General features: G+C 44.8%; 1 protein-coding gene across 1 annotated transcript in view; it reads right to left on the bottom strand.

Annotated features, from left to right (window-relative positions):
• Positions 1 to 256: 256 nt before the first annotated feature.
• The window catches only part of Cadps (Ca++-dependent secretion activator), a 454713-nt gene continuing 430449 nt past the window's right edge, over positions 257 to 24520 (bottom strand). Inside the window, exons 34-35 of the mRNA XM_013506934.1 lie at positions 4854 to 4958; positions 257 to 1493 (exon numbers count right to left, since the gene is read on the bottom strand). Of these exons, the coding sequence (XP_013362388.1) occupies positions 1314 to 1493; positions 4854 to 4958 (285 nt within the window). The 3' untranslated portion in view covers positions 257 to 1313. The remainder of the gene's footprint in view (positions 1494 to 4853; positions 4959 to 24520) is intronic.

Here is a 24520-nt window from a genome sequence, read left to right as displayed (position 1 = left end):
ACCCTTATTTATCCTATAATGCGAGCATAATCTGCCCAACATGTCCAAATGCCCACAGATCCTGAATTAGTGGAGTCTGAATTAATGGCATTCCAGGCAGTCTCTCACGGAGAACTGTAAGCATTTGGAAATGACTCACTCCGACCGTGTCAAGGACACTCCAGAAGAATCACCTCTTCCCTCCCCTTTTCCATCTCTTCCTGCTGCTTGTGTTTCAGTTCTGGCTGTCAGAGACAGAGGACGACAGACCCAAATGTATATTCTTACGACATTTGAATAGGTATTTATTGAGAAGCCACAGTTTCCCACACTCTCATAACTGTAGGCTTTATATAAGGCAAAAGCAAGATGGATCCACTACTTTACACAGACAGAACGAGCTCCGCAGCAGACCCCAGGGTCGCGCAGTCACAGACCAAATGCAGGGTACATGGTGGATGTAAAAAACAGGGTGGAACAAAATAATTTAAATTATGGTTATAATCTCCTGAAGGAAACACCTTTATCTTCTTATAAACACATTTGTAGTCTAGGATTGTAATTTAAATATTCAGTTTTTTTTTAACACACAGGGTTATTGAAACAAAAGCAAAAGGTAACATTTAACAGGATAAACTTTGACAGGAGACAGTTACTCTGCACGGCGCTAGGTGCTAATCGTGACAGGATAGCCCCCTTGCCGAGGCGATGAGAACCAGTCCGTTGGTGTGTAGCTTTCTCTTTTCTTTTTTGGCTATGTAGGTAAATGAAAAGCTGGGCTACCAGGAACACAGGGGTCCAGTTTTATTTTAGTTTTAGGGGAACAGAAAGAACCAAAAGTTAGCTGTTGGAGCCTGGCTTTTGGTTTCTCAATAAAAACCAAGCAGATCTATGTGCTTCATTAAATTAATTTATTTATGTACTCATTAAAATAACTGGCATCCACATACATGAACGAAGAAGTTAAAGTACTCAGCATACTTGCCCTTACACCCTCGTACCACCGACACACACAGTACTGAGTATGAAGCATCATTATACTTGGCCAAGAATGCGGACGGGCCTAAGAGCTGGACTACGTGTTCTCCACGAACGGCATTTAAAGAATGGTGCTCCATATTGCTTGTAAACATACAGACATGGAAATAAGAAAATCAGTAGATCTGAAGGTCATTTGCTAATCTTGGTACCACATAGCTAAAATGACAGTTGTACTGGTCAACATCTCATGGGCATGGTAGAGGACAGAAAATTCCCTAGTGGGGTTAACTAACAGACTAAGGACATGCAGTGATTCCAGGACTGTGTCCCGGTGGACTCCAGGCCCGAGGGCTCTAGTCGTCTTCCTCGTCCTCCTCATCGCTGTCCTTCATGCTGATGCCCTGCAGGCCCCCGCCCTCGCTCACGGACGCCGTGGCCTCCTCCACGGTGAGCCGGTTCCGGATGGTCTCGTAGGTCTTGCTGTTGAGGGTGGAATCCAGGACCCCTTGCAATCGGAAATCTCTGTAGGTTTTCTAAGGAGGGAAAAGATGCAGTGATCAGGGAGAGCTCAGCTCCGGGTGGAGAGGGAGGATGCAAAGCAGGTGTGTGTGAGAAGACCGGACTTCGGCTAATGTCACTCTGCCTTCAGTGCCAAGTAAAAGGCCATCCTACTCAGATTGCATTTTGTACTGAAAACTGAGCCTCACTGAATGACAGAAAATGAGAAATTGTGACAGGATAAACTGTATTAGATGAGACAAAGCAAAGAACATAAGTGTGTGTTTATTCAGTTCTGTAGAGGGAAATGTTCCATAATTGTTTTGGTACTTTTTTTTTTTTTTTAAGTCTGCTTCTTTCTCTTAGGTTAGTGTAACACACTGTGATTGACAGTGCGAGGGGCTGTAGCATATAAATGATGGATCCAGTGATTATGGTATTTGTGATTTCTGTTGCAGTCTCGTCTTTAGGATTTTTGAGTCTTCTAATTGCGTGAACCGGATCCCTCTGTCTTGTTCACAAGATAGACATATGCATGTTGGTATATGAAACCTATCATGGGCAGCAACAATGACGGGAAAGATGGAGCGCTAATGCCTCATCAATATGTTGCAGGCATGTGACTCAGTTCTCATCTCCTTGGGAAAGAACTGTATCTATTCCGTTCACAACTTTATGCACTCAGGGAAGAAACTTGGCTCTTTTTCAAGAACAATGGTTGGGTTGTACTGAACCACAAGTTCTTTCTTTGTTCCTTCAGGCAATTTCTCTCGGATTTCCTTAGGTATCCTGAGGACTGTTTTTTTTTTTTTTTTTTTTTCTAGAAATCCCTTCGTGTTAATTGAACATGACCAGAAGCATCTGGCTGTTGTCTACTTCATAATTTATTTTTTTTAAAAAAGGCCCCTTTCTAACTACAACTCTTGTCACACTGCATATCATTTCAGCTACTGATTCTGCTGTTTGCTTCTCCTATTGCGATAAGAAACTTGACAAAGGGGCAAAAGAAAGAAAGTTAACGTATTCCAATACCACTCCCACCATTATTTTTAATAATCCTTCTAATGCGGTGGTAGTTCAGCCATCGCAAGGTCAGCTGCCTTCGGAGATTACACGTCGCAGTGACTCTAGAGATAATGAATGAGCAAGTGCAGCTTGGCTCTGGGCAGCCCAACACCGTAAGACTGTGGGAAGGATGACCATGTGCTCCCTTTGTACTTTGCCCACTCTGCCAGCATGATTACTCCTAGTCCCTCTTGCCCTCTTAAAAGTAACCTGGCTGAGGCACTCAATCATAAGGTCATCCTAAATCCTGGATCAAGCTGCAGGCTCTCAAGAGGAGGAAGCGGCCAGGCAGCTGCTTGGACTGTTTCTCTACCTTGATGGGGAAAGGCAAGAGGCTGAGTCCGTGGGGTAGACCAGCCAGGTCATTAGCTGAAATTTCTGAACTTTTTAATCAGTGGTTGCATGGCAATTTTCAGTAACACCATTGTTGCCAAAACAGGATGGGAAAAATACAGGTAAATGTGCTTGAGTGTTCTGCCTGGAATTTGAATTCCAGGATATGACCTGGAGCCTAATGCATAAGGGCAGGCCACCTCTAGCCATTTTTGAATCTTCCATCTGGTCATGTGCAAGGAGAGGCTCACCTCGTCTTCATCCAGTGTTGGGTGAATGAAGGCATGCTTCCTGGGTAATGAATGGATGTATGAGTAAACAGAGTAGCTGCTGAGGGAGCAGAGGAAGCCAGGTATCTTTGGAAATGGGCCCTGCAGAAGGAGACCTCTTGGTCCTGTACTTGGTACTAGGAGGTGAATTCTGCTTCCTATCTCTGTGGGGTGGCCTTAGTGAAGCAAGGACTGATTTTGGTGAGGGGAAGAGATTCCTTCAGCAGTGACATTTCTGCACCACTTCTCTGTAGGGTGTGTGTGTGTGTGTGTTTGACAGAGGATGAAGATTAACCTCCTCTCTGACATATTTTTTCTTAATAAAATATTGCTAATTCTCAACACAGATCTGGAAATATCAGTTATGGGGAGATAATTTAAAAATATTAAAATGTTCTTTTTTTCATATCGACCCAGTAAAGGTCAAATGGAAATCACTTTCCCCCATGAGCATATTTATATCCAGAAAATGGACTTCAAGTGGTCATGCAATGGCTAGTGAGTTTGCTTAGGGAAACTGAAATAAAAATGGGAAAATTCAGCTCAGTCCATAGCTGGAGTGAGTGTGTGTGTACGTGTGCCTGTGTGTGTTTTAAGAGCTGTCATATACTGCTGTCTGTAACCTTTTCTAGGCAGGTGCTTTGTGAGATCAAATGCGAATGACAATGCTTCTCTTTTTTTTTGTTGTTTTGTTTTTTTTCCAGTAGCAGGAATTGAACTCACAACCTTGCGCTTGCCAGGCAGGCACTGTGCCACTGAGCTAAATCACCAGCCCCCGACAAAGCTTCTCCTTAATCACACATTGGTTTACGTCAGCACCGGGGTGGGGGAGTACCCTCAAGGGCATGGTGCCGATCCAAAAGAGACGGAGAAATGGGGTGCGGCTGGATGTGGGGGAGACTTTTGGCAAGCTGTTAAGAAACAGGAATTCAGCTATGTAGATGGTTAAAATATTTTGAAGGAGACTGTGCTTTGAATGGGAGTTCTGCACAGGAGGGTTTAAAAACCCTCCACAGTGAGGCATCAAATGGAAACTGAAATGATCAAAAACGTATTTACCCCCTTCTGTGATCTTATTATTTCATGTAAACCACTGAGATTTCACGCTGAAATAATTATCATTAGTCCAAGGCGCGTGCAGAAGAACAGGGAAAAAAGCTACTTTCAGGGTATGTTATCTCACCTTTGTGATCCTTTACATTTGATTGTATACACGCATTGTAAGAGAAACCACTTCAATTAACTATGAGAACAATATTGATTTGCATTCTGATAATGATCCCGGGACATATTTAGAAATAGCTGCAAGTAAATATCTCCATCAAATCAATTGTGATAAAATTTTATTTAATTAAACCATAAATGAAATTGGTAATTTATGTGATTAGCATAATGACACCAAATGCCAGCTTTTGAAAGTCTAATGCAAAGGGTACCATGCCTTTGTGGTATTTTTTGCAAGGCAAATAAAGTATTCTTTTCTGTCTGGATAAAGATATCAAATTCCTTTTCACTAAAGTTTTCTTGGATGTATGAGTAAGAAATGAACCAGGCATAACGAAATGATTTCCGAGTGTTTTCCCCTTGTAGGAGATTCTAGTCTAGAAATTCATGTTGCACATGTAAACAAATATTCTTTGTGTTAAGGATGTCCTGTGGCTTGGCAGTGAGGTGTATTTCAGTAGGCTATTTGCAATGGAGAATAATTATTATTATTTTTTCGTTTACCTTTACCATCCTAATTAGTGTTTTCAACTGATATATGTGAAGCTGCAAGTCCATCCGGTCCGTCAACCAGGTACAGATGACATTCATGGAGCTGTTGTACCATTGCTGAAAAAGAGAAAAAGTTCTCCAGCCAACACGTCATGGAGTCTTTAGAGGGCAAAGAGGGACCAGGCCGTGTTTGAGCACCCCATTCTGTTCCAGGAGGAAACAAAAACGGTTAATGAGAGCTTGAGAGGACAGAGATCATGAACATTAATTTACACAAAACCACAAGGTGCTGGACCAGTCCAAACGAGAGCGGTCTTGGCATCTAACACCTCTACCCTACACGTTTTGGATATAGTCCATTCCCAGAGACCATCTTTAGCTCTTCTGTTTCTTTCTGTAATTGGCTAATTTCACTCATTTGAGATTCCAGGCAGTGCTGATTTCTTAATGCCGTTGTCTCCTGTGCCCAGAGATGGGGACTTCTTTACCGAACTAATTACTGTCCGCTGCCACTTACCTTTCCAAAACCCTGGGCCCTTCTGTATTATGTACAATTCTGGGAGTCAGGCTGAGAGCGTGAGGAATGGAGGGGACGTTTCCCTTCGTTTACCCGACTGGGGTGCTCCTCACGAGACAATGGTGTGAGGATTTCACTTTAAGGGCCAAACTGTTCTCTGGTCAGCTTCCGTGCCCTTGCATTGGCTGTGCAATCTGTTTTAATCTTAACACCAAAAAATTATGAGAAGAGAGAGAGAGGGAGAGAAAGGGAGAGAGGGAACCATCTACAAATGAGCTCATTTCAAGCTGTTGAAATCATACTTCCCCTTAAGGGGGTTAAATTTTGCTTCATGTCTGTGAAAAATGCTTGAAGCGGTGTCACTTTAGACTGCCACCCCTGTAGCGCAGGAAGCCTCTGGTGCAGTATAATTTTGCAGCACTGCTCATATATTCATAAATCTCACTCACAGACATATGAACAGTGTTATGAAGTGTCAGGATAGGAAAAAAATCTAATCTTTTAAACTTCTCCAGGTTTCATTACGCTCCGCCGTGTATACCAAACAATTTACAAATAAAATGAAAAGGTGAGGATGGACCTATATGTTTTTATTCATAGGGCATCTATATGAATTGTGCACAGAAAAGATGCAAAAGAGAGAGTGGTTAGGGAACTGAGAGGATGCACCCTCTCACACTAACCAGTACGCACACGCACACGCACACGCGCGCACACATCACACACCAGTGGGGATTCGGAAAGCATAAATAAAAACATGTTTCTGATGGTAACTCCACCCATTCTCACCTAAAGATCATCCAAACTCAGTTTATGCCTAACACTCACAGTTTTTCTGAAGCCTTGTTTCTGACTTAATTTCTTTAAAAAAAAATTAATTTGGGTTTTTACTTGCAAGGTAGAACTGCCAAGTTTCACCTTGCAAGAAACGACACAGTCTCAGCCATGGTGTGCAGAAGCCCTCTTCGCAATCTTCCCTGTCGAGGCTCCTTCCTCACTGGAGCCAACTGTGGCTCTGCCTGGAGCCCAGCCGCGACGGAGCCCACACCACCCCAAGGGAGGCAGCACTGCAGCCTCACAGCCAGCTTCTGCTCTTTTAAAGATCATAGAGGCGAAACTGTTGGTTTTAGGAGCCTTCTGTCCCTCCCCATGGAGCGGGTGGCCAGGGAGGGGGACAGTGGGAGAGAATCTTCTAGTGATGTGGGGATCACGCCACGCCGGGAGGGGATTTCGAGGGTCAAGCTGCTTGAGGCATGGACAGGTTTTCCCTCTAGGGCTGAGAATATTTTAACAAAACTTTTTTGGGGGTAGTGGTTGTCGGTGGGAGGTGTTTTTGGCACCTCCTGCCATGGGATGCGGGAACATTTGTTGTCGCCGCACCTGGGTTTGATCAAGAGGGTCCAGGGAGAGGACTGTCCCTGGGTCGCAGTTGTTTCTACAGCCTTACCTTGCTCTTGGCAGTTGAGGGCTCTTCTGGGCTCACCCTGGGCCTCCAATCTCACATTCCCTGGCTGCATCTGCCATGTGATCCGAGGGCTCAGAATCGATTTTGAGAACTCTAAGCAACCTCCCCTTGCCTCTGGCGCCCTGGGTGGGAAGATGGCCTTCAAGAATCCTGTAACCCTCAGGCCAACCGGCAGGCCTGGGCCCTGTGATGAGTACATCCCCGGGACACAAAAGAGAAGTGTGGCACTCTGGCTTCCAGGCAGAGGTGGCATTTTGCTTTGGCTGTGACAACAGGCAAACCGGCGCTGGCTTCTATCACTGCCAACAAGCCTTGTGCAACATGCCTTTTTCTCTTTGCTGAGAGACGTGCCACCTTTCAGGAAAAAAAAATAGCAGCCCCCCCTCCATTTTATGTAGGCAGTTTCCATACTTGAAAATGGCTTTTAAATGGTAAAATAATACAATAAAAATGCAAATAAAAAGGTAGTGTGCTATCCACAGTCTCCCTGCGCTGCTGAGGGGAGGGAGGGAGGAGGTGCGCACAGCGAGGGCCCCTGCATCCCGCGCAGATTCCCACCCCAGGAGAGCAAGAGCGCCCTGGAACATCCATGCTTTTCCTCCTGGATCTCACATCTAGCAAAAGAAGTGTAAAAAATGTATGATGCCCCATTGGCTACACATCGAAAGAGGCAAAAGGGAGTCAGTCACTCCTTTCCAAACCTTATGCTCAGTAGATGAAATTGGAGGCAATTTTGGATGCTGCACAGCACTAACTGGGTTTTCCAGAAAGGCGCTTAAAGGCATTTGGATGTCAGAGAAAGCAGGAGGCTTTGCCTGCTCGAACTTTAAAATGTTGGAGGTGGAAGGCACCCGCCTCTTGTCCTCTGGAGAGGAGGAAACAAAGACTCAGGGAGGTGACTTGCCCAAGGTCACACGTGTCGTGGCTTTGAAACTGGCTGCCCCTGGAGAGAAACAGCTCACAACCACCGGGCTCCTAATCAGATGGAGCTGCGTGTCGGTCCGGAGAGCTGATCTCGGGCCTTGCTTTTACCTCCACGCCCAGGGTACCGCAGAGAGAGCTAGAAATAGGCCGCAGCGGAGGCTTTTACACCACCGACACTGGCAAGCTCCACAGCCACGGCTTTCTCCCTCCCGGCCCTTACAGTAACAGCGTATTGCTGGGTTGTTCTGGCTCTTCCTGGAGGGCTGAGAGTGCTTATTAGTCAGGTTTGCTGTATTTGAGATCGTTGCTAATGCAGCAGATTTGTTATGGTTCTTCAAAAGAGGAAATTCATAAAACATTTTAAGTTCTCCCCGTTTTGTTTTTTCTTGGGTTTTGATGTGTCTTTTTTGGAGCCATCCTAATACCTGGGCAGTAAATGTACTCTCGATCTGTGGAAACCACAATTGAGAACTGACGGTCTCTACTAAGTATAATCACAATTCTTTGGCCGCCTCCCCTTAATTCAGGAATATAAATGGGAGACTTCCTAAATAAGATTCTGTAGTCTGAAAAAAACAGGAGAAAAAGAAAATCCGCAGTAGCTTGGCTCCTTTGAAACAGGTCCCCAGGAATTGCATCATGGAGACTTTCATGCTGGAACCCACAGGGACACCTATCACAGCTGCAACCTGTAGGTCTGGGGGTTCTTGGGAAGTTGGGAACTTTTCTATTAGCTGCAACCAGATCAGAAAGATCTATTTGAAAGGAGCTCGGAGGCTCACTAAAACCCTTTGCCGTTTCATTTTTCTTTCTTACTTTCTGTTACGTAGTGGTTAAGAGCACAAGCTCTAAAACATAAGAGTTTGTGACCTTGAGCAAGTTACTTTCAGTCTCAGAAGATTCGGCTTCCTGACAAAAATGGGAACGGATCATCTGATGAGGAAATGAAATGCTGCTGGAGCATCTACTAGCGGAGCTTGGCATGTTATACGACTACAACCAATGTGACCCGCCTCTGCCATGGCCACCACCCTTGTCTCCTCCACTGCAACCACCATTATCACTCAGTTTTTTTCTCTCTCTCAAGCAAAGAGATTTTTAAAAAAGAAGAAAACAGGCCAGGTAGCCAGGGAAAACCATGTGGGGTGGGAGAAATAACTTCTCTTGGAATATCTCCAGAATTGAATGCATAATCCTTACATAGCACATGAGTAGCTCTTAGCAATGGGACTCCTTTGGAAGGTTATTTTGTATTAGGTCATCACACAGACCTGTGTGACTGTCTTGGGTCATATAGCACATTTAAGCTACATTGATCTAGACTGAGGTCTTGGGTTAAAAGGATTCAGACAAAGAATGAGTGATTTCTCAAACCCTGTGAGGATAAGAAGAGCTTCAGCCTGGGTTGGCTACTTATTAGGGGGATAACCTGAAGCAAACTGCTTAACTCTGACCCTCTGTCTCCTCTTGGGGTTAATGCCAGCACCTACTTCATAGGATTACTGTGAGCACTGAAAGAGATAATTTATGCAAAGTGCTAAGGAGAATGACTGTCACATAGTAAGTACTCAATAAAAACTTAGCCACTGTCACTACTCTCAGAAACAGCAGATACACTTTCAGGTTATAATGCCAAAGAAATTTTCTCAATCCACTCCTTGTAGAAGCTTAGGTAATTACTACGCAGATATGATCACATTCCCTCAAACATACTGCTTCCCATAGGGCAGTCCGTATACACATGATGCTTCTGTGCAAGCTCAGATCCCCTGCTGCCATGACTACGAAGGGGCAGTGAGGCAGATCACATGAGAGCAGAATCCAATGCCAACTTTAATTAAAATTGTGATAGTTCATTCATCAGTAATTTTTTGCACGAGTCTTGATTTTTTAAAAATATTGTGTCAAGGTATTATCTAATGTCTTTTGACTCCCCCATAAATTTTGCAGTCAAGAAGGAACTTACTCCTCCTTAGCCCTTGCCCTAGGATTCACTGGAAACTTTCTCTCTTGGAAACAAGCAGAACTAGAGATACAGTGACTAACTAACACCTCACTGGACCATGCAGGGTTCACAGAAGACGGGCTCTTATTTAGATTTGGGCAGTTTCCATCCGCGATAGAGAGTACTGTCAGAACGATTGCTGTTGTGCTTATACCCTCTGCCGTCACAGCCACCACCATGTATATGTGTTAATTCTTTTTTGGGGGGCAGGAATGGGGGCTTGGGGGTCTCACTAAGTTGTCTGTCTGGCTTTGAACTTGCCATCCTCCAGCCTCAGCCTGCCAAGGAGCTTGGACTACAGATGTGCATCATCATGCCTGGCTTAAGTCTGAATTCTGGACCCCAACGCCGTGATATAAATTTATGTCCTAAGGAGACATTGTTGTTAATGGGATGGTCACAGATGACTGGCAACAGAAACAAGGAATACAGACTTAAATGGGGCAAGTCTGTTCATTGTGCTTCCGTACGAGTATATCACAAAGGCCATTTATCTCCTTAACTTGGCCAACCTCTGTCAGACCAGGTTGTTCTATAAGACTTTCGAGTTTCCGGTTTTCAACAAAGTGTACTACCGTGTACAGGATTCCCGATAAACTGCCCTGTCCCTGCACATACACACGCACAGCTAGTAATAATAGTCACTTACTCACTGGACACTGAACCCTTACAGTGGGCAAGGCCTGCATAATACACATTGCGAACATGGTTAATCATTAAATCACTGAATTCTTCAGAAGCTGACACTATAAACCTGTTTCATAGAAGACAGAAAAAAGGGCACACAACTAGTAAACATGGGGACAGATTTAAATTTGGTTATTTACCAAGTCTGTACGAGTTATTTCCAGTCAACTCAATACTTAAATAAGCAAGGAACTGGTGATACAGAAGCACCCTCTAGTTCTAGATGTCTTCACAGTGAGCTTTTCAGTTTTGAAGTTCTCTAAGGAGTGGAATGATCCTGTTGAACCTGAGTCCAGGCTTTGCTTGGAGTACATAGAATCTATACTTTATGACCTTGTAAAGTAGCTAAGCAGAGTGTGGAAACTCTGTGACATTCCCAAAGAAAAACACTCAATGACTTTAAAGAATTGGTGGAGGAGAGACAATTTTGTAGTTTTCTCTCTCTCTCTCTCTTTTTTTTTTTTTTTTTTTGGCTGTGCTAGGGCCTCATACAGGCTAGGCAAGCACTCTATCACTCAGTTACATATCCAGCCCCTTATTTTTTTTTGAGATATGGTCTCAATAAGTTGCTAAGCTGGCCTTGATTATAATCTTCCTCCCTCAGCATCCTGAGTTATAGGTGTCAATCACCATACCCTGCCTCTTAAAGGAAATGATTAGAAAAACTTGGATAGGGATGAGATATGCCATTTCTTACTACAATTAATAATTTTCTCCTTTCCTATTATCCTACCTTCTCTTCTTGTTTTATGTTGGTAGCTCCACCATTGTTAGTGGCAGAAATTTCTCACTGTGGATAGTTTGTTTACAAAGGGAAACACAACTAGAAAAATTGCCTTCACCACAGTGGCTTGCATTTTCCTAAGAGAGTTTTAGAGAAAGAAAAGTTATAACACTGACCAAAATTTAGTCCTGAAAAATCAGACATAAGTGATAAACTTTTCAGCAAAAAAGGCAAGCAAAATAGTAGCACCTTTTCACATGAGAGGAAAAATTTGTCTTGTGAAATTACAAACATCACAGGAAGAATTAGGAACAATTTCAGGCAAAGTCACAAATCCAATGAAAATAGTCCAGTGGAAAACTCAGTTCTTCCTGTCTTGCCTATTTCTCTAAACAAAGTTTGTATTGACATCTATATGCATATGGCAGAATACCACTTTTAGTAAAACACACACACACACACACACACACACACACACACATACATAAAGACATGTTGCCCCACCCACACCTATATCTGAGGATGATATTTAGCCCAATATCACATACTCTTTCAATGGACTAATAAACATACCAGGCACAAATACACAACTTCACACTTTCCCTGAATAAAAGTTCTGTTGGCTCTAGCCTTTGCTGAGTGATGGTTTACAGGGGGACTACATGTATCATTGTTGCTTCATTTCTAGATATGCATTGCTTTTGAAATTGGCATATTCAAGCCACATATGCAGGAAGGAAAAACACAAAATACCTGGGTAGTTTAGAGTTGAAGTCTAAACGGTGCTATAATTGCATATTACCACCCAAAACTTCACAGATGAGGAAACTGAGATGCAGAGAAGTAAAATGGTTTATATAACAGTTGGAGAAGTAAAATGGTTTATGTAACTCTCTCTCAAAAGTTTGAGAGAGAGTAAAACCTTGTGGCTAAGAGAATCTTTGTGCCTCAGTTTTTTCATCCAGTGAATGGGGATAATAAAACCTATTTGGGGTTGTTGCGGGAGATTTAATGTGTTAATATGTGTAGAGTGCTTACGATAATCCCAGGCACATATGGTGCTAAGTGTTATTCTGTGAGCCAAGCTATATCACCTTGTTTCCCAAATAAGAAATCAGATCATCCTAACTGTGTGCTTCTCAGAGTTGCATGAACCTTTCTGAGCAGCCACACTGATAACTTGGTAACTGCTTGGTAATCGACCCGTTTTAGGCTGGAGGACTTGTACCTTTCCTCTGGAAAGTACCCTCTCTCCAACTCAGCCCCGCCACCCATCAGAGCAGCTGGCTCTGGTGAACAAATGACACTTTGTTGGCAAAGAATCAAAGAGGAAAATAATACCTCGACCACACCCACGTGACCAAGCTCTTCACTTTATTTTAGGTGACCAGTTATTATTAGCTGGAAAAAAGATTCTCACAACCTATTTTAATCGGTGTATTGAAACACTGTAATAAAATACTTTGCATTGGGAGCTTTAAATGCATATCTTTTCCTTACAATTTGGGTAATTTAGGAGCCTGTGCAAAGCCTCATCTGGGGTTTCTTTGCATTTCTCCCGAAGTACCCACTGCTTTGTAAGCCCAACCGCATCCCACCGCCCTGTGGATCCCTCAGGGCTAACAGGGGTCCGGTTGCACTCAGAGGGGGCAGAGCAATGGAACTCTGGCTTGTGCAGGCCACCTCTGCCGGGTGGGCCAGGCGCTGACCTGCTGCATGTTGCTCCTAGCAAGCCTCAGGATTGGTCAACGCTCCAAGGGCCTGACACATTTTTTACAAGAATGGCACGCCACCCGGATACTTTCAGAGGTGGAGGCACCATTGATCTATGTGAGCCGCTGCCTCGCTGAGTGTTGCTGTAGTGGAAATAAGGACCAAAATACATAATAGATTTTGGGAAACAGGAAAAGAATGTTCACATGAGAAAGGGAGCGGGGAGTGGGGAGCGGGGGCGAAGGGTAAGGAAAAAGGAATAGAGGGAAGAAATGGAAACGAAGCTTTGTAAGTAAGGGGGAAGAGGGGCTGGAGGGGAGGGGAATGGGGAAAAAAGAAGCAGCAAGATACATCATGTACAGGTACGGACTCCCTATGATGAACGTTATCATTATGTATATCTAAAATTTACCAATAAAAAAAAAAACCGGTTTCTGACCAAAAAAAGGGAGCTGTGCCTAAGGATGGGTATCTCCCAGCCATGGCTTCAGAACGCTCAGCTAAAAGCACAAAGCCACAACTAGCACTCAAACCAGAGGCCACGGCTCAGCAGAATGACCTTGCCAGCTGCCTCAAATGTCCTTTCTAGTTGAATATGGGTTTCCCCCCATTTTTACAATTTCTGGATGCCTAAAAGTCCATCCCACTGAAGTGCCCAGAGTCAGCGGGGCCTCTTCAAGGTGGCCGGGTCCCCAGGGCTTGCGATAGAGCAGGCTGAGCAACCTCAGGACCTCGGTTTCAGAGACTCGCCACCTATAGCCTGGCGCTGAGCGGGTCCAGCTCCTCTTTTGCCTTTAGTCTCTGCCCCTAAGAAAAAGGCAATACACTCTAAAAAGCAGATTTAAATTGTTACCGCTTAAAGTTTGGGGTTGTATGTGAAATTTAGCAATACAATATTTGTTTACCCCCTAGAAAGGGCCTAAATAATACTCTCAATCTTCTTTTATTAAAATAAGCATCTATCTACTTAAAGCCAAATTTCAACTCTTTCAGCCTGAAGTGTGGAGAAATATCTAGTGGTAATTGATTCTCCGGCATCACAACTTCATATGAATGATCAAATGATAAGCCCAGAGCTGGACTCCTGACGGAATGCACAGCAGCCTTCTAGCCCAGCTACTGATACTCAGCCTTATCGACGTTCATTGCTTACGAGAACGTGGGGAGAGGTACCCGTCTTGAAGGATCTTTCCTGAGAACAAACAAGCAAGGAATTTAATCCAAAGCTTAGCTTACATGGGTTCCATAGGGGTCTCCCTCTGGAAGGCACAGCCTGTGTCTTTTAAGAAATGGCCTTGTTAACCCGTTGGCAGTTTCAGAAAACTATATAAGCTAGCCAAAGCCAGACTGTTAATGATTTTGTTGTTGTTGATTCTGTTAGACTGTATGAAAACCCAACAAGTCACAAAAACCCCCTTTATTTTAGCCAACCCCGTGTCTCAGTGGGACGGGCCGTCACTGCAAGGAGATGCAATGGTCTGCTTCCAGACAGGGGCACCTGTGGCAGGAAAGCTCGGCCTAAGCATTATTTCCAGACACACCCTGTCAACTCCAGCAGAAGTGCCATTCTGTCCCCATTTCCACCACCTGAGTAAGTGCCATAATAGAAAGATGGGCAAAACAACACTTCTGGGTGCAGATGCAAAAAAATTGACAGCAGGATTTCAAAGAGGTATTTGTATACCCATCTTCAGCAGCATTATGCAGTGGGTACAAGCAACCTAATTCCACCAGGGGAAGAATAGATAAACAAATACGGTGCAATGCAGGATTACCCAGCCTTGAAAAGGAAGGAAATCCTGCCCTATGCCACAAAATGGATGGCCCTTTAGGACACCGTGCACAGTAAAACAAGCTAGCCGCAAAAAGACAGATACTGTACAATTTCACTTACATGAGGTGTTTAGAGTAGTCAAATTCACAGAAACAGAAAGTGGAAGGGTGGCTGGCAGGGGCTAATCAGAGGAGAAAAAGGAACTTGTAGCTTGATAGGTACAGTTTCAGTTTTGCTAGATAAAAGATGTTCTAAAGATTGGTTGCATGACAATCCACTTAACATTATGGAACTGTACATTTCAAAATGGTTAAGATGGGATATTTTATGTTATATCCGTAAAACATAGTCCAAAAAAGAAAAGGAAAAAAAGAAAAGATGGGAAATAAAACCAGTTCTTATACTGAAAAGGAAACTTTGCTCAAGAATATTTAGCAACGTACGTATTCTAATCTGGAACGCCTAGCCATGCTTTACAAAAAGAAAAACAAAATTCTGTGGAAGACATAGGCATTTCATTTAATCCCAGGATCGAAACAATTTCTCAAGGTCGAGCTTCGACGCTGGGAAGAACAAAGAACAAATCTGGTAGCATTTGCTCAGTCATTTATTTGGTTTATTTAAAACATGCCACGGGGCCAACATTTCTAAATCTGTGAAACAGAACTAAATGAAGCCCAGAGATAAGAACCGAGAATCCTCACGGAGGATGGAATCCAAACAACACAGAGAGGACCCATTTTCTGCACCTCACGCTGCACCACTTTACGTTCTCAGAGTCTCCCCGTCCCCAGGCTGACCCCCACACCCCTAATTTCCAAGCACAGAGCTTGAGAGGCTCCCAGTCAGTGCTGAGATCCTGGTTGCCCAAAAGGGCAGCAGCTCCCCATCCAGAATCACTCCCACAACAGACTTATTAAGGTTTGGAATGTGTGTTCAGGAAGCCCTTATTTTAGGAAACAATTAAGTAGAATTAGGCTAATAATGTGAGGCAGGCAAAGCTTTTGCCCTTTGCTGAGAAATAACTCCGACGTGGAACAGTTATACTAATAAAAATCATGTATTTCTTAAATGCCTCGAAATGATCTTTGCACCAATCTTGGCAATTAACACTGTCCCACTGTGGAGCATTTACTCCCCGGGCTCAGGAGGCTTAATTTCCACGTTCGCTCCACCAATGTCTTCTTTCAGGGAAAATACAGTGTGTGGCTTTGGGCTGGGAACAGAAATTTCTGCAAACAGGAATTTCGCAGGAGGCTTACTTAATTCCCTTCCATTTTAGAGGGCGGCAGGGTGGACAGGAAGGGCTGAGGATCCCCTGCCAGGTGGCAGTGGACATCACACCAAGGTTCTTCACGAGCCCACCTGTCCTTGACCTCTGGGAGGACGCAAAGGCCTTTCTTCAAGTGGCCTGAGCTTTCCACTGGGCAGACGGGTCCCTGTCCCCAGAACCCACCCTCCCCTGCCAGCTGCCATTAATGGGCCTTCTTCCGGGCCACAAGCAGGAGATGCCCCAGCTCCCAGCCCAGGCAGGAAGTGACTGCAGGGCAAGAAGGAGCCGCGGAGCCGCGGGTCTGACACTTTGTCTCCTTGACAACACCCCGGCCAGTGGCCACAGGGACAGACTTCATTTCTTTTTCTTTTTCTCCTGCCCACCCTCCTCGCCCGGACTTCTTTCTTCCCTCTTTCTCTAGACGCAAATGCATAACATCCAACATAAAGTTGCCGAAATAGCAATCTTGTCTCTGAATATATAAATTGCAAAAATTGATATGAATAAATCTGCAAGTAGCACACTGATTGTGGCACATTTTATCAAAAAACGGCGTTCGGTTGCTCGGTGGCTGTGGAGGGGGGTGGTGTCATTACACATACAGAAAAACATCTGCAAACTCCCAGTTTCTTTACTTAGAACTGAATGGAGGCATGACCTCCTGTTCCTTGCCATGAACCCTGAGTTCACACTCATATTTTACATGTTACAGGAAGCCACAGCTCGCCCCAGGGGTGCTGCAAACAGACACGCAGAAGCCAGATGTAACCCCCCCTGCTCCTTAATGCACCTGAAGAAGCCGGCAACTCGACATTCAAAAGCTGACATGCTCGTAGCTTAAGGTCACTTCAGATTTTGTAAAGAGGAGGACAAAACCAGGAATGCTTCTAGGGCTGGGCTGTCAGCGGGGAGGCAGAGGGATTACAAGAAACCTGTGACTCTGCCTCTTTCTGCCTTTGCTGGTAGTTTTTTTGTGTGTGAACAAGTGCCATACAACAGATTGAGCCTCGGATAAAGGCCTGAGACTGTGCAAGGGCTTCCCGCTGGGCCTCAGCTGTGCTTGCAATTAGCAATAGGCACGGAGTGATTATTGTTGGGGTAGCGGATGGCAATGCGAAGTGACAAGTTTTATGGGGGAAGTTGGGAGTGGAGATGCCTTGCAAGTTTTCTTTCTTCTTTCTTCCCTTTTTTCTTATTCTGCAAAAATAATAATAATAAAAAAAACCCAAACAAATAAAAAGCCCCCCAACACACAAAATAAAGCAAAACAAAAAATACAGAACAATCCTTCCTTCGGAGACTGCAACCTCTCATTTTGGGGAAAGCTATTTTTTTCTTTTCCCTCTCGTCATTCAAAAGAGTCTTAACAAAATTGTTGAAAGAATATTTTTTTGCAGTGCTTCAGAATGCAGGTTTTCTAGGTCAGGGCTTCCTTGCCGCCCTATTTAATGTCAGAAATACCTATTTGTCTCAAATTAGCAGAGATCTTGGAGTTGAGGGCAGGAGATTAAGCATACAAAATTACTCAGCAGGTGACGGTGGGGTGGATTTGGGGGTTGAGAAGTCTTTAAAACTGACTACAAGACATTATATACTTCTGACAAAAGAACATAGTAATCCTACCTGCTTGCTTTAACCACTGTTGTTTGCCTATTATTATGTGCTTTAATGCTCATGAGAGCAAAACTATTGCTGATACTACTCAATTACCATAGTAACTCACACCAGTGACCTCTTATCGCATGGCTCCCAGCCCAGCTGAACCAATCCCAGGAGTTTGTGTCTTTTTATTTATTTAAGCTGTGACATATATGTGGACGGCAGCACTCCAGCTAGAAGCGATTCCTGTCTTTGTCTAGGGCAGGGACTTGTTTCACGATTGGAAGCAGCTTTCTGACCCAAGGTTGTTCTGAAGTTTGTGGATTCGAGGCAGTGCAATGCCTTCGAGAACACGAGGAAGGCACCGAACAGTGCACAGCACTGAAAAGGGACTACGCGTACGGCCAGGGCCAGAAGCCTGCCAGCTGCAGGGAAAGTCGAGTTCCCCACTCGGGCTTCCAGGCCTGGTCTTCACAGCCAGGGAAACCCTGCTGGGGGACTGCTGCAGGTTGGTCAGACCAATGGGCCAAAGTGCACGCAGGACCAAATGACTTAGGTGTAAGTTTTGGAAGGGAAATGAAATAACAGCACCGCGTCCGTGGCTTTGCTGTTTCCACTGTCCTTTGGACGCAGACCTGCATACTGTGTGCTCTGCCTGGAGTCGCTGGGGGCTCTGGTTTACTGTACGACATTAGCTTATTGCATGTGCACGAAGTCCATACTAAAGAGTTCCAGTGAGCTCTGTGTTTTTCCAAATGTACTTGATTAAAGAGCCATGCTTCACAAGCCAGTTATTAATATTTCGGGGGTACTTATGTTACCAGGAACCCATTTGGGAAGAAAGTTTACAGTGGCATTCCTAATAACAATTAGCAGAATACAAATAATGACAGCAAACATTCAGTGAGCGCTTAGGATGGGCCAGGGGCTCTTCTGGAGTTTATGCAGATTAAGCTCACTGAACTCTCCTAACAATCTCATGAATTGGTGACTTTTAAAGTTCCAACTTACGTTTCTATAACGTATAATATTTATATGTATTCATTCTCTATAACAAGGAAGGAAAGGTAACGCAATAAGCCATATGTAATAAATTGGCTTTTAATTTGTGCTGTATTTTTCCTGCACTGGACCCTTAGAATGCTAAAGACCGTGATTTCCCTACAAAGACAATTTTTTGTATAACTCCGTGTCCTACTTCATAACAAGTTAAAGGACAAGTGAGGCAAACTCTGTCAAAGCCCTTCCAGCGCTGAACTTGAGATGCCCAAAGAGTGAAATACACTGCTCCCCTCTCTCTTTTGCTTAGATCTCCAAAGCCCTGCTGTCCTGAATGCAAGACTCCAGTGCAGATAGCAAAATGAGATCTGTGCTTACCTTTCTGCAACATGACTCCTGAAACTGCTGAGTGTGTAAGCAATCGAATAAAAACGTAACCAGCGGTCAAATCCTGAACTAAAGATGGAGCACAGGCCCCACCCTGCACCAGATGTTCTCTACCCCTGCTGTGCAGGGGGGCCCATCACAGCAAAACCAGGGCACACTCGCCTGTGCTTCCCGTTCCAGAGACAAGTTTCTAGCAAATGTCAGAGGCCGACACTTTCGGCAGGCCGACCAGGCGACTGTGATACAGAGAAGAAAAGGAACAGCTCTCTCATGTACCTGGGATTTCTTGGTTCAGACTCCTTTTCTCTCCGAGAGACATTAAATAACAAGAGAGTGTGATTAAGCCCCTCAGCTTCTGGCCGGGCCTTGTCTACCACCTGGGTCTCTTGGGGCAGGTGTGCAGTTTGGGCATTAACAAACTGACCACCATTAACAATACGTTTTTCCGGGCCTATTTTTCTCTGCATACGTTGGGGATTTAGTGCCAGGCCTCCCTGTGCATTGAGAAAATGGACCCCCCTGCCTTTGGCCTCTGGCCTCTCAAAGCAACCTACTGTTTGAGCAAATGTATAGTTACAATCTGAATTCACACTTTCAAGCCATCTCAGTCACGTAAGGCTCAATTATGTCAAAGATGAAATTCTCGTTTTGGTGGCCCATGCTCCCACCTGTTATCCATGCCAAAGTGGAAATAATTTATCGGAAAACTACTTTCCGAGATCCATGCAAGGAGGGAAGAGGTAGGAGAAGGATTCAGTGTAGGAACTGAATTCAGATTATTCACGAACGGCTTCTGCCCACTCCTCTGATTGCTTCATAGGTATGGGAACTGCATTTAGAGTTAACTGCATTAATTCACAAGCAGATTGACGTAAGCAACTGAAAAGGAAATTTGCATACCATATAGAAATGATTATAAAAATCATACTCTAAAATAAGGATTGTAGCTCTTGTACAGAACGGAAAGATAAAGCGGAGTGCCAACTTTGTCTTTTTAAAACAGGGTTGGTTAATCACATTAGGGCTAATTTCACAATGTGCACACATTAAACTTTCCATAGTCATGAATCATTAGAGGTTTGCAGCCAAAGACAAAGTTCTTACCTAGGGAAATTCACATTGACTTTAGAGCTATTTTTCTGGGTGAAGGTGGTTTTAGTCATTGCTCTCAGTATGAAAAAAAAGTCTGTATATTCACATGATTTCTATGCTGTCACACCAAAAAAGCTCAGATAAACGGTAAAGGGAGTGTTCCTGGCCAAAACACACAGTTCCCAGGCAGATAACGAACGGACCCAAATCTACCACCTAGCAGGTGTATTCAGAGCCCCAGAGCTCAAAGACAATAGAACCCAGCACTGCAGTTGTAACTGGATCTAGAATACTTTTCCAACGTCCTTCAAGCAGTTTTAAAACTAGATCTATGTTCACTTTGTGAACATGACATCTTTGGAGTACGAGTTCTCATCAGAAAAAGCGCGATCTTTCTGGGAGCCAGAGATGGCTTTGAGTGTTTTCCAAGAAGCAGTCAACAAAGGAGGGCCGGGGTCAGGGACACACCGCGGATGGTGGTCCGGGAGCTGGAGGAGAGCTGGTTTCAAAAGAGAAGGCAGGCTGGGAGGAAGGCGGGAGGGAAGATGGCCATACAGGTGCACTGGAGGCTTCCCAGGCCCCTGGCAGGAGACAGCCCGTGTCCCCCAGGCACTGCCCCTTTACAGGAGGTCGGAACGTAGGCTCTGATGCCGGGGCTCAGAAGGAGAAGAAGAAAAAGTGCTGCTTTCAGAAAGTTAACATGTGTTTCCACCGTGTGCAGCTGGGCTCTGCCTCCAATGGCGCCCTTTCCTCTTGCTTTATTTTTAATCTCAGGAAACCATATTCCCCTCTTGCTACTTCTCACTGCGTGTGGCTCTAAGTTTTTTCTCTTTCTGGGAGGGAGGAAACCCCCCCCCATATCTGCCAAGTCACTTTTTCAAACCTCACGCTGGGGAGCCAGCCATCCCATTTCTGTAAGAGGCACACACTCGAGACCACTGTCCCTATGCAAGACAAACACTCAGCCTTGCCGGGTGCCCTGGATATCTACCCGATGGTTTTGAATCTGCCAGCCAGGAGGCAAGGCGCCTGCGCCAGGTCCCCCATAAAATGTTCAGATGGGTACAGAGCTGGGCACTGAGCTTGAAACCAGAAAGCAGCCATGAGTTAATACGTGCGGCCTGGATCACCCAGCCGGCCGGCGGCGCCCCCTCCTTCTTCCTCTCCACCCCTCCCCCTCTTTGAGGCGACAGAATAAGAAATTAAACACTTGTGGGTTCATTCGAAAGAGTGAATGAAATTGAATAAGCCCTCAGTACTTGAGGCGCACAGGGAGCGCCTGAATGGGGCAAACCTCCTAAGTTGAATGGAGTGTCTTTTGGGACCAATTTGTCTCTTTTCACTCTTTATTCTTCCCTTTTTGCTGACAGATGTACAAAGGCGGAACTGCGCGGTGCAGCTTATCCGCATGCACACACAGCAGCTGTCACTTTTGTCGAGCAAGTTAATCAAGCAAATGCCACCATACCCCACTTTCTATAAGGAACAACATGTTATAGACAGTAGTCTTGCTAGAAAGAGACTTTATTTTAACTTTGATTGGCTTGGTTCCCCCACCCCCCAACACTTTCCCCCTTTCCCCCGAAAAGGAGGGGGGACTCTGCCCAAGCCAGCGACTTGGCTCTGACAGTGCTAGATTTAATAGTAATATTGCGCATGCCCTGAAGACTCATTTGGAGTTCTTTTGTAGGGACTGAGGGATGCCCCGGGTCTGGTTTTATTTTTGTTTTTCTCTCTTTTTCCATTGTTTGTGCTTTAAATTATTGTCTGAGCCGGGCTGTTAGACTGCTGCATGTCTTTAAGTTATACAAGGAAAGCCTGAGGGCAGAAGATAGTGTTACGCCATGGAGGGCTTGGATTAATTTCCTTTCTAGAGCAAGTTGTGTTATTTACATATTTCTTTTGATAAACCTCCGCGCCTGGCCGCGCTCAGGAAGACAGTAAAGCTCCTAACAGCACTTCTTCGCAAATCTTGGTGTCAGTGAGGTCTTTAACCTGGATGCCCAAATTTATTTCTAACGTGCATCAACAAACGCACAGGGGCCTCCACGTCTCTAATGCGTGTCAGCAAGTGGGAAGACTCAGGGAGAATTCCCACATGTCCAAACGCACATCCCCCCGTGATCCTTCGCTCTTTCGTGGTGTTCAGAAGCCACAGGAGGAGTGAGCTTCATTAAACCGGGCTCGGTGCTGACCGCAGTCCCTGCCCCCAAGCCCCCACTCACTTAGAAAACTGAGTGCCAAAACCGGACATATTTTGAATAAACAAACTCTTTAGAAACAATGTATATGGACCGCTCTCCACTGGCCCAGGGATTTGCTACATTCAAGAGCTGGCTTACAGCTGATGATCTATCTGGAAAGCTCTTAAAAGCTTCAAGAGAAAAGAAGCCAGCCCCGTTCTTGCTTTTCTTTTTTTCTTTCTCCCTTTTTCTCCTTTCCTCCTTCCTTCCTTTGCCCCCTTTCTTTGCCTTGTCACACTTTTATTGTAAGCTTTGGCTGGAAATAAATCAAGGAAGGACTTGGGTGATACCTGATCGCAAATTTTCACACTGCTGACATGTTAGGCGTTACTGGATAATGACCACGTAATGATTTAGTTGCAACTCCATTTGCATTATGTGCAGATTGTATAACCATGTTATTCTGTAACTCTGGATTACTTTTTCCTCCCCTGGGAAGTACTGGTGATCTGTGAAACCTCATAGTGCCATTGAAAACTTAGCTATGTGGGTAGGTTAAAAGAATCAACAGGGCCTCGTAGGAAAATCTTGGGCATTGTTGCTTAATAATACCACTGTGTCCAGCTTTGCTTAAAACACTGAAGCTGTTACCGTAAACCATTTATCAACTGTCTGGGATGTAATGGTATTGTGTTACCATCATTTCTCTCCCAAATAAACCACACAACTTTGTTCTTAGGGGATAAAAGATCTTAGACACGGCACAGAGGGAGATACAGACTGAAAGCTGAAAACCACCCCTTCGCTGGGGCTAGGTTAGAAGGGATTTTTGCAGCACATATGGTATGGAAGGTTCCCTACTGTGCTCAGATCCCCCCAGTTCTGGAAGGGACGTCATCCTGCTGTGGGCTACAGTGGTGTTTTCTGGGGTGACCCATCTTCAGGCCTAGGTACTGCTGCTGTGCATGGACCTCAACCCCCGTGACGATATCCACATGTTCCCAAGGAGGCTGCCCCAGTGGGGGTGAGATTTATCAGTGGGTTCTCTGCTTAGCTATGAACTCCCATCACTGTTCGCGGACAAGCCATGACTGATGAGCCGTGTCCTTCCCTGAGGTCACTGAGTACGATTTCTGTCTTGCACACTGCTGTGATACTGTGTGGGAAGAACCCCAGTGGATGGATTTGGGGTGCAGAGCGCTCAGTCAAGTGGGAGCTCCTGGGGTCTGGGAGCACATATTTGAACGTCTTATCTTTTTTCCTCCTAAGGTACTATGGTCGGGCGTCCATTACTTGGGTCAGCAAGAAAGCGGTTGGATCTAGTACGAACCACTTCCCAGGCTTCTAAATTTGGAAGTCAGTCTATCAATCAGTGACCCAAATTCCTCACTGGCAGAAACCTACCTCAGGAGGAGGTCATGAGCAGTACCTGCATCATGACATTTACTGCCTCCAGTAGGACCTGGGACATACATAGCACCCAAAACATACCGGCTCTTCCCAGCCTCAGTCCCATGTGCTGTGGGTAAAATGGAGATCCTAAAGGTTCTTCCTTCCTAGGTGGGGCTGCGAGGACGATTGAAAAGGAATAACATCTCTAGTAAGACAGCACCATTGCCTTCAACATAGCGAGGAAAACACACATATGAAACAAATTCTAAATAAACGTTACCAAGCTGTCATTGTTAAACAGGTATTTATGAGGACTTTTAATTACTGGAGTCTTTCTTCCTGTTTGCACTTTGCCTTTTAGGAGGAAGCTGCCCCCAACTGCCCTTTCCCCATGCCCCAAAGTCCTCTGGACTGGATCAAAGGAGCAACTTTCGGAATGTGAGCTTCTCCTAAGCACCTCAGCCTTATCTTCCTGGGGTGCGGGGAGTGTGACCAGAGGCACTGACTGTGTGCAGAGGCTGGGGACCTACCTGACTCCACAGCTCTGAATCATCTGCTCTTTTACATCTTCACAACTGCGTGGTCAAACTTGGGGTCAAGCAGGGTGGAGCCAAAGTGCTAACATTTTGATCTTGACCCGGAGAATTAGGTTCTGCTTCAAGGGCTCAGTAAAGTGGAAAACAGGACTAACAAATTGTAGAAATTATTTCAAACATAATTAAAACAGAAATGTCTCCCAGTGAATCTTCAAATTGGTGAACCAATCACACGGGCCCACACAATGCGTTCCCCAACATTAACCAGAACAATGCATCTTGAAGATGTCCAAGAAAATCCCACTGATGATTGCAAAAAATCCGGAGTGAGATGTTTAAAGGACTTCACTGTCATTTTTTAGTTAGATTTTGAAAAAGAATTGAAAATGTATTTGACAAAATGCACAGG

Source organism: Chinchilla lanigera, unplaced genomic scaffold, assembly GCF_000276665.1.
Source record: "Chinchilla lanigera isolate Chin_1 unplaced genomic scaffold, ChiLan1.0 scaffold00116, whole genome shotgun sequence".
In the NCBI taxonomy this organism is placed as follows: Eukaryota; Metazoa; Chordata; class Mammalia; order Rodentia; family Chinchillidae; genus Chinchilla; species Chinchilla lanigera.
The sequence above is the reverse complement of the archived record's forward strand: the minus strand, read 5'-3'. Positions and strand labels throughout refer to the sequence as shown.